Source organism: Lissotriton vulgaris, chromosome 10 (genome assembly GCF_964263255.1).
Source record: "Lissotriton vulgaris chromosome 10, aLisVul1.2, whole genome shotgun sequence".
Taxonomy (NCBI): domain Eukaryota; kingdom Metazoa; phylum Chordata; class Amphibia; order Caudata; family Salamandridae; genus Lissotriton; species Lissotriton vulgaris.
Genome location: NC_141698.1, coordinates 57,901,058 through 57,911,318, shown reverse-complemented (window position 1 = coordinate 57,911,318; position 10,261 = coordinate 57,901,058). Strand labels below are relative to the sequence as shown.

The window sequence follows — 10,261 nt, the reverse complement described above, 5'->3', positions numbered from 1 at the left end:
TCCAATAACCCCCCTCCATCTCTACAGCAGGACAAGCCAGCACCTTGTGATATTGTTCCAATGAACCCCCATTATTACGACAATGCCTCACGACAATCCCACTACCCTCCCCCATCTCTACCGTGGGGCCTTATGATTTTGTTCCAAAAAAACTCACATCACTGCAGCTGAGGCAGACAGGCCTGCAATATCATTCTAATGACACCACCCATCTCTGTGATAGGGCAGGATCTGAGAGTACCTTTTAATTTAATGCCTGGTCTCTACTGCAGAGCAGGGTCTCCAAACATCATCCAAATTATCTTCCCCCATCCCTGTCTCTAAGGTACGGAAGGCCAACAGAATACCATGCCAAAGATTCGCCAATCTCTTATGCTGGGTAGAACCGTGGGATATTATTTCAGTGATCTTTCATCTCTTACAACCCATCTCTATGACAGGGCAGAATCCCTGAATATTACTGTAATTAATCCCTCATTTCTATGACAGAGCAGGACTTTGAATATGATTCCCGTGAGCCCTGAGCACACGTCTACGACCCGGTGGGGACCTGGAATACCTTTTCTATCAAATCCTCCCCATTTCTGCAAGACAATACATTTTACCGCTACCCAGTTTCAGTGGCATAGTAAGACATCAGATACCCTTTAAGCAAGCCCTCGGTCTCTATTCTTGTGAAGATCAAGGTCTCTGGATACCCTTTAACAGTGAATTATCCAATGTAACATTAGGTAGCAGAAAAGCAGCTTTCTAGATTCCATCCTGTGCAAGCTCATTGATTTGTAGTGCAAGAATAGAGCTTACTTGTCTGACACAAGGCTAGATGTGCAGTATCATTCCCATGTAGCCGTAACAGTTTCATATGCACAGTCAGACCGCCTCTGTCTCTGGTGCTGAGCCAGTGTCTCACCTCTCTAGTCAGGACTCCCCATTCCTAGTGCAACAGCCATAACTTCTCCATCTACAGTGTTACACCAGGTCTTTCCCTCCTCTAGTGCAGAGGCTGTTCTTCTTTGTCTTTGGTGCTCTACCATTTCACTTCTATTTTTAGCATGGGCTAGGTCTTTGCATCTCTCATGAAGTGTCCCATCGTTTCCATCTTTGGAGCAGGGACCAAACCCATCTCAGGCGCAGTTTCAAATCCTTCACTCTACACACTCCATATCTCTAGGCTTCAGTCCATGGCCAGGCTCTCTGGATCTCACCACTCAGCAGTTTTCACACTGTCTAGTGAATGGTCAGATCTACTGACCATATCGCTTTGAAGTGTCCGCAGTCTCTAGTTAATGGGAGATCTCCAGATGCAGTTGCTGTGCTGTGTAGAGCAGTCCCAGGGTCCTGCTGCTTTGAATCCTTCCCAGACCATATAGCAGGGCCAGTACCTCTTCCATTGGCATGTGACCTCTACCAACTTCCCTATGGATGTTCATCTGCTTGGCTTCCTTGTGTCTTGGTAGTAATAGGAGTGGAAAATCCTCTCTGCGGCACAGATCCTCATCGCCCTGTATGTGTGCAGAAGTAAATGTGGAAAGCGGGAGGTAAAATACTGGATGAACTGTTCCGGCAGCTCTCCTAGAGTCTCCTGCACATCTGCCGGAAGTTCCTGGTAGTGATGTTTCTGAGCAACAAAAACAATGAAAAGGTGTTAGTACGAGTGTAGAAACACAGGGCCTGATTTAGATCTTGGCGGACGAGTTACTCCGTCACAGCGGTGATGGATAACCCATCCGCGGAAATATATATTCCATAGGATATAGTGGGATTTATATTTCCGCGGGTGGGCTATCTGTCACCGTTATGATGGGCTAACACTTCCACCAAGATCTAAATCTGGCACAAAGTCTTCAGCAACGGAGCATACCAAGGGATGCAAAGCGGTGATGGGGATCCACTCACACCATTAGAGATGATTAAATAGTGACACTCGTGGGGTATTTGAAGAGAGAGATGTAAGGGAAGTGATAGATGCATCGTTCTGACAGCTGTGAGGGCACGCATGACAAGAGAGTGCTTATGGGGGAGAGTTCAGTGAGACAGGAGAAGAGTAATTCCTTCTATGACATGGGAAACATGGAGTGAAACCTCTGGAAAAGTAGAACGTACCTTATTCCTCATGGCTCTGAGAAGGTCTCGGACAGAGTTCCCTCTGTAAGATCGAAATCTTCTTAGGTCTAAAATCATTAAAACAAATAATTGTAAAAAAATTGTGAAATGTCCTCCTCAGACAGTTTTCTTATTGCAAAGATCACAAATACGTAAATCTGAGGCTCAGAAAATGGGTACAGAAACTGAGGTGTCAAGTTTGCTTGTACCATCCTCTCATTTGTCAACTCTGTTGACCTGAATGACTTTCCACTCCTCACACATACTTTTCACCCTTTCTTTACCCTATATCTCTCTAGGGGTTATGGTTATTGTTTCAATTCAAGTCAAGAACTTTATTCGGCAAGTAAAAACTGCCATACAAGTACATACAAATAAAAGCAATTCAAGCATATATCATGATAAAACCCTGTAAGATGTAATCACATAACAATCCTATACCCTCAACAGAATCTAGCACAATACATTTTCTTAGGTGGATAGCTTTTAAAATAAATAGGGCACACTTAAACACACAAATTGATGGTTTAGTGCAAGCAGAAATGTCAGTGCATCATTTAAGCTTCTAGTATTCTGCTTAATAAAAATAGGTTTCAAATATTGACATTGCAGCTCCTTATAAAACTTACAAAATAAAATACAGTGCTGTGTGCTTGGCTTACTCATTCCATCACAGGGACAAGGTGTTTTATCAGGGGTATTGACATTCATCTTCAGAAATGCAACCAATTGGTGCACCATACCACTTCTAAATCTAGATAGGACATACCGGTATTGGCTGTTTTTAACACAAATCAAATACTCCTGACACCCCTCCCTTCGCTCCAAGGACATGCACATAGCACCCATTGTGTTATTTGACTCTACACCAAGTCGAGCTTCAGACCTATAAAGACTGAAAGTGGCTTTGATGTGACTCTTAGTTAATGCTAATACCTGTGCTGGTTCCTCCCCCACTGTCAAATGGAACACAGACGTAAACGTAGAAACTATATAGGCCAGCCATGGAATGCGAAAGGCATAACTACATTTTAGACAATCAAGTTGAATCAGTTTGGTAAAGCTAGTTTGTTCTTTTATCCAGATGGATAACCAGCGCAACAATGGTTTCATTAACACGAGAGCTCCGGTGGAGCGGGTGCATTTCAGCGCATTTTTGGGACAAACCTTACCAGGACTTTTCTTGTTGCAGCCTCAGGTCCCCTGCTTCTGGTGCCGGTCTCCCCCCACTGCCGCAGCCTTCAGACATCCCTGCGCGGCTGCCGAGAGGGGGGGGGGGACTACACTCCCCAGGAGCCTTTGCGGCCGGAAGCCGCACACGCCCATTCAGCGCACGGTGGCGCTTAAGAGACCACGAGTGCACCGGTAGAGCGGGTGCATTTTGGGGACAAACCTTACCAGGACTTTTCTTGTTGCAGCCTCAGGCCCCCTGCTTCTGGTGCCGGTGTACCCCCTCTGCCGCAGCCTTCAGACATCCCAGGGCGGCCGCAGAGAGGGGGGGGGGGGGGACTACACTCCCCAGGAGCCTTTGCGGCCGGAAGCCGCACACGCCCATTCTGCGCCCGCCGGCGCTTAAGAGACCACAAGAGCTCCAGTGGTGCGGGTGCATTTCAGCGCATTTTGGGGACAAACCTTACAAGGACTTTTCTTGTTGCAGCCTCAGGCCCCCTGCTTCTGGTGCCGGTCTCCCCCCGCTGCCGCAGGCTTCAGACATCCCTGCGCGGCCGCCGAGAGGGGGGACTACACTCCCCAGGAGCCTTTGCGGCCGGAAGCCGCACACGCCCATTCCGAGCCCAGTGGTGCTTAAGAGATCACGAGAGCTCCGGTGGAGCGGGTGCATTTCAGCGCATTTTGGGGACAAACCTTACCAGGACTTTTCTTGTTGCAGCCTTAGGCCCTCTGCTTCTGGTGCCGGTCTCCCCCCGCTGCCACAGCCTTCAGACATCCCTGCGCGGCCGCCGAGAGGGGGGGGCTACACTCCCCAGGAGCCTTTGCGGCCGGAAGCCGCACGCGCCCATTCCGCGCCCGTGGCGCTTAAGAGACCATGAGAACTTCTGCGTCGCGGGACGCGCGCGGGCGGCGCCGGGCTAAGCCCGGGCTGTCTGTGGCCGTCGGTGGCCGAGTGAGGCTGGGTAGGGCCACCCCCTTTAGCTGGACAAGGCTGCGGCCAATCTGGACACCTTGATCTGTGGTAATTCTTCTTTTAGTAAATCGTCAGCCAATTTTTACCTCTAATGTGACAACTCTAATTGCATGATTGGCAGTACGTTTTTACGTTTTTTCCCTTTTAAAGTAATTAGCTTTTATATTGTTCTTTTTCCTTTAGCCTATATTTGGTGAGAACCCTACGCCGAGCGCTATGGGCAAAAGCAATCCCCCAACCACTCGCCCTATCACCCGGCAAAAAGCTGCCCTAACAACTCCACTCCCGAGCTTAACTGCAATTGACAAAATGCTACAAAAAACAATAGGGGTGGTAGCATCGGCTATAGAAAATACCAAACAACGTCTTTCGCTAACACCGGTCATGCCACCCCCCCCCCCATGTCACCTAGGAATGTATCCTTAGCCACAGCTAATTCTCCTGATTCGATGCTAGCGTCCTACTTCGCTCAGCTTCCATGCACGCAGATTGAGTTAGACGTCGCCTCCCACAGTAATACATCTCCCCCTTTAGTTTCCCAAGTAGGTAAAAAGGTACCCAAGTATCGTCCTAGTAAAAAGAAGTCCAAACCTCATAAAAAAAGTAGCTAAGCCTACCATATCTGTTTCAGAGACTCCCCAGGTCGATGTAGGCCCCTCCTTTTCCACTCTAGCACCCCCTATGTGGGCTACTCACTTAATAATTGATCTACAGCTCATCAAATCTCAGTTTAAAATTCTGATGAGTAGAATTGACAAAGTTGTCTCTATGTTAAACACCAAGAGTGGAGCAACTGAATAGATACCTACGCCGACCACGAATAATCCTCCGACCTCGGCTGTAGGAAACATTAATCAGACATCCCAAGGTCCAAATCAAGGCGAAGCCCCTGGAGCGGCTAACCGGGCTCAAGGGCCGAGCCTTTTGACTACGTCCAACTGTCTTACCGTCCCTACTTGTTTTGGCCCCGTTATTCCACCTAGTGGGCATTTAAATTATGTGAATTCTTGCACCCGATATCATTCTCTAACCCCAAAGGCGATCAGCAAACACCAGCTAAATTGGGGCCTGGCGCCACAAAAGTTCATCCCAACCCCTCCATTCAAAGCATCTCAACAACCTCTACCTTGCATACAGCTACCACCTGAGGCCTCTCCGTATGTGGTGGTATTAATGGGAGTCCCATCGCTGTCTGGAGAGCGAGGTGAAACGTTCCCCGAGTTCAAGAATAAAATCATATTCTGGCTGAACAAATGTAGACCATTAATGAACTCGGGCCAAGGGGAAATCTTATTCGCCAGAAGAGTTAGTTGGATAGGGTTGAAACCTAAAGACATTGGAGGGGATTGTGTTATCATTACCTTCAGGGATCCTGGAGTGGTTAACCACATCCTTGAATGGGGCGGCCCCCGTCAACAGGGACCAATCACTCCTCTTCCCCTTGGGTATTTCTACTCACAGGCAAGGGCTCTTGGTAGGCATGGACTATCCTTTTTCCACCATGGTGGAGAGGGGGTAGAATATAATATACCGGTGGAGAATAGATTTAGTGCCTTGAACAATGTAGACTGACTAGCCTTTCCATCTTGGCACAAGGATATAGTCCTTAATCCAGCTGGGTGTTTGGTGGCGAAGGAGGGCGAGAGGCAAGAGAAGGAGCCACCCAAGATAGTATGCGGGCCAACTGAAGTGGGTTCACCAACGTCTCTACCAATTGCTAACCTTAAACCTGTTACACTGGAGGGGATTGTGTGCTGTGTCTTGGTGGATAGATCCATGCAGACAGGACTATGATAGTAAGTTGGCTATGGTAGTAAGTTGCGTGATAGCCTGGGCTAGGCATACACATGACAGAGCAGGATAGGCTTATTCTCTCTGCTGTATTTAAGGTCAGGTTGTCTTACTTCTACAGAGCGGGGTCTGTCTCACAGTTCCTGAGCCAGGTCCAGGAGAGGTGAGGTCTGGTCCCCGGGCATACTGAGTGAGTAGATACTGTCCCTCATTTTGAAACACTTTGGCCATGTTATCTTAGACAATTAGTTTTTACAGTGCGGTCACCGTGTGATTTTTCCATTATAGATGTAACTAACACACCAGGTGTCACCGAGGAGATTCAACAGACAACGGAAAATATATCCTTTGCTGTTACAGATTTATATTCACTTTCGCATTATTACATTTTGTGTTGGCACACTTTTTGCACTATATGCAGTAGCATTATTAATGAAACAGAGGCCCTGAAGAAAGCCTGGGTTCCTTTTCCCATTAGGCTGAAACATGTTGGCCCCCATGCAGATATGTGGTTAAACTGCTATGATATATAATTTTGCGCTGTTCTTGGTTTTAACAGGAAGAGACCTTCCCCAATAAAAAGTTCTTATTGTTGGTCCTCTATCCTATTTTAACTCACCACTTTTATTATTTTTTGCACTGCACTTGATTCCATCAGATCAATATCACATGGTCCAGCAGTGATTGTGGGTCGGAACCCTAATCAACCATAGGGTACGATCTATGTCTCAATGATCCAGAGACGCATGACCCTAAGGATGACCAAATTATAACATTGATCATTACAAGTCTTTGATGGGAATCCTACATGAGTTTTGATCTACAATCACAGGTGGCCCTCTGTTAAACATTTCTTGTCTTCTGTCAGAACTACCTAGTCTTGACGATATCTTGATGTACTATGTTAGACGTCAGGGTAGTAAATAAGGAATTTCCAAGATATTTTTCCTGTACAGACCCCTAGGTTTCCTTGTTGTTTATTTAGCTCTGGAGAGGGGTACAACCTCTAGGCTGGTCTATAAATATCCCTCAGGCCCTTCACTAACGTATTGTTATTTGTAACCTTAAACCTTACCCCCTAGGATTTGGAACTGGGACGAATAATAGTGTAGGTATTCCCTGTACCACTATGCTACTGCCCACTATAGCTAACCCCGTAAGGGCACAACCACGCAGTTCACTAATAGGGTCTTGGAACTTAGCGGGGCTAGGTTCTAAGTTATCTAACCCAGAATGTGGGGAGCTGGTGGACAAGTATGACGTATGTCTGTTCCAAGAGACTTGGATGTCATCTGTCTCTGCCAGGGTGGGTTTCGCATCTTACCACTTACCAGTGGTACAGGGCCCAAGGGGTAGACCCTCGGGGGGACTGTGCACTTGGGTAGCTACTCATCTGGGGTGCTCAGTGAAAGTGATTGATTCTCACTCCCCAGACATCCTGTGCATTGCCCTCAAATATCTGGATGGCACGTTAGTGGTGGTTTTTAATATCTACTTGCGCCCCACTCCTCAATCGAGGGGGTTATCTTTGATTGAGGCTCTTGATGATCTCCTTTCATTGTACTCCGCTCCAACACATAGAATACTGGGTGGTGACTTCAATTGCCACTTTGAACCCCTGGTGGGGATCCCTTCTGCAATTGTAGAGGAGGATTCCATCTGGCATATACAGGAGTGTTCCATGTATCCAGCAAAGCGCATAACACCATTGGCATTGCAGATCAATAAGCTTTTAGTTTCCCACTCCCTCAGAGCCTGTAATGGTAGGCTCCCTCCCGACGTCCCAGGGAAGTTTACCTATAACAGAGTGGGGAAATCTACAACCATTGACTATATCATGGTCAATGTAGAATTCTGGTCCCAAATCAGGACCTTTACTGTAATTGATAGGGTGGACAGTGACCACAACCTTCTGTCACTAGAGCTAAAATGTACACTGGGTTACCAACCTGGATTGAGGGAGCTGGACCCATATATTAACCCCAATTTAATTACTGTGGCAGGCGGCAGACGTATCAGGTGGGCTAAGTTTGTATTGGCGACGGACAAACTAGCGGAGCTATATCAACAAACTGCCTCTTCCTTAGTAGAGGCTTTTAATCTTCCGGTCACTTATGATCCCTCCTACTTCCTTGCGCTTGAGCACACCCATACAAACCTAATCACCACCCTAGCCGATTACTTTTATATACCAGCTAATAAGAGGGCTCGGGCAAAAAACCAGGAACAGTGGTTTACTAAACCCTGTTGGGAGGCTAAACGTGCTCTTGTTAGGGAGGTTAAAACTGGCTCAGTTCAGAGTATTAGAGTGGCAAGACTCACTTATAAAAGTATAACTGCAGAGTCTAAGCTGGAATGGGAGGCCCTAAGATGGGCAAATATTAAAGATGCCCTTGATGGACGTGACTATAGGGCGTTCTGGAACCTGGTCAGATCAGGATCGCTTGAGGGGTCGGCTGCTTTAACACCTAACTTGAGCGAAGAGGTCTGGATAGCACACTTTGAGCCCCTCTTCGCCCACACTAATACTCCGCCCTTAGCAGACCCAGCTGCACCTGCCCTAGACTTACAAGTTTCATTAGACTCGGATTATCATCCGGTTACCCTGCCGGAAATTCAGGCGGCCCTCAAAAGTTTGGCTACAGGGAAGGTCTGGACCGCATTCCTGGAGATTTGTTTTTGAGCGAGCAAAAGGTTTGGGTTCCCTACATCTGTTTATATTTTAACGCCATTCTCTTTGGTATGGAAATCCCCCTAACCTGGCTGGGGGCAGAGATTATTCCTATCCACAAAAAGGCTTCCCCCCTGGACCGGTCAACTACCGCTCCATTAGTGTTATCGACGTCTAGCAGAAATTGTTCGCCCGCATTTTACTAACAAGGTTGCAGTGTTGGATGGACGATCATCACATCCTGACCTCCCTCCAAGCGGGCTTTCGTACTAAAGTTTCCACCATTGACCAACTGTTTAGACTACAGTTGGTCTACTGGAAGACGGTGACTATGGGGGCCGGTAGTTTGTATCTGATCTTCGTAGATCTTCGATCTGCATTTGACCTGGTCCAGAGGGAGCAGCTATGGGTGATTTGGTTAGAGATGGGTGCTCCAGTCTACTTGTGCCAATTATTCAAACATTTACATCAGGGCACTTTTGCAATGGTGAAGTACGGGAGGTATGGGGAGCTTTCGGCCGCTTTTCCGGTGGAAAAGGGCGTGAGGCAGGGGTGCATGTTAGCTCCCACGCTCTTCTCTCTGTTCCTCGATGGCTTGATTAAACATCTACTGGGCGTGAGGGATATAGACTCTCCAGTTTAGCAGCCAGAAAGATACCAGGCCTGATGTTCGCTGATGATACCCTCTTGTTATCAAAATCTTCTACGGGTATACAGCGAACATTGGAGGCTTTCTGCTCTTTCTGCAGATTAAGAAACCTGGAGCTAAACCTTTCTAAAACCAAATTTAGGGTATTTAATCCCAAATCCCCCAACTGCCCCCTTCCACATCTGGACGGCACGGTGCTTGAAAGAGTCTCCACTTTTGAATATTTAGGGGTAACTCTGAATGACAAGATGGAAAGGGGGTCCCACATAGCCAAGGCTAATATGAAGCTGGCCCAATCCATGGGAGGTATTTTAAAGGTCTATAATGAGTGCTCATCCAAAATCCTGGGACCGCCAGTGGAAATCTATAAAGCACAGGCGAGAGGAGGGACGCTCTACGGTGTAGAGCTATGGGGCCATGCCAACGCCTCCTCGCTCTCTATTACTGAGAATAGCTTTACCAGGCGCCTACTGAAACTCCCGCGGAGCACACCCTTGATCCCACTACGGCTTGATTTGGGTTTAGCCCCCATATAGGAGTGTGAGACTTCGGACCGGGGTTGTGACTCCACTACGGGGCTCTCGAAAAGATTCGCACACACTGGGGTACTGGGTAGTGAAGGTTTTATTGCTTTGTACAAGCGTCGTTTACGAACAGGCACTCTGTAATAGGGTAGGGGTGAGTCCGCCTCCTCCGTCCTGGCCCGTCCTCCTGTTCCTCGCCAGTCCCAAGGTCTTCTGGGTGTCGTAGGCCTTTTCCCGGCCGTCCTGCTGGTCTTTAGGCGCCGGTATCCCAAATAAAGGAAAAGAAAGAAAAAATGTCCGTCTCAGTAATGATGCTGGGTTTAACGTCTCTCAGGGAGGGGAGTGAGGGGAATCACACGTGCAACTTCACACTCTGACTG

General features: G+C 47.7%; 1 protein-coding gene across 1 annotated transcript in view; it reads right to left on the bottom strand.

The window, feature by feature from the left end:
• Positions 1-1,021: 1,021 nt before the first annotated feature.
• The window catches only part of ERN2 (endoplasmic reticulum to nucleus signaling 2), a 189,704-nt gene continuing 180,464 nt past the window's right edge, over positions 1,022-10,261 (bottom strand). The window contains exons 21-22 of the mRNA XM_086940449.1: positions 2,104-2,171; positions 1,022-1,618 (exon numbers count right to left, since the gene is read on the bottom strand). Coding sequence (XP_086796575.1) covers positions 1,427-1,618; positions 2,104-2,171 — 260 coding nt within the window. The 3' untranslated portion in view covers positions 1,022-1,426. The remainder of the gene's footprint in view (positions 1,619-2,103; positions 2,172-10,261) is intronic.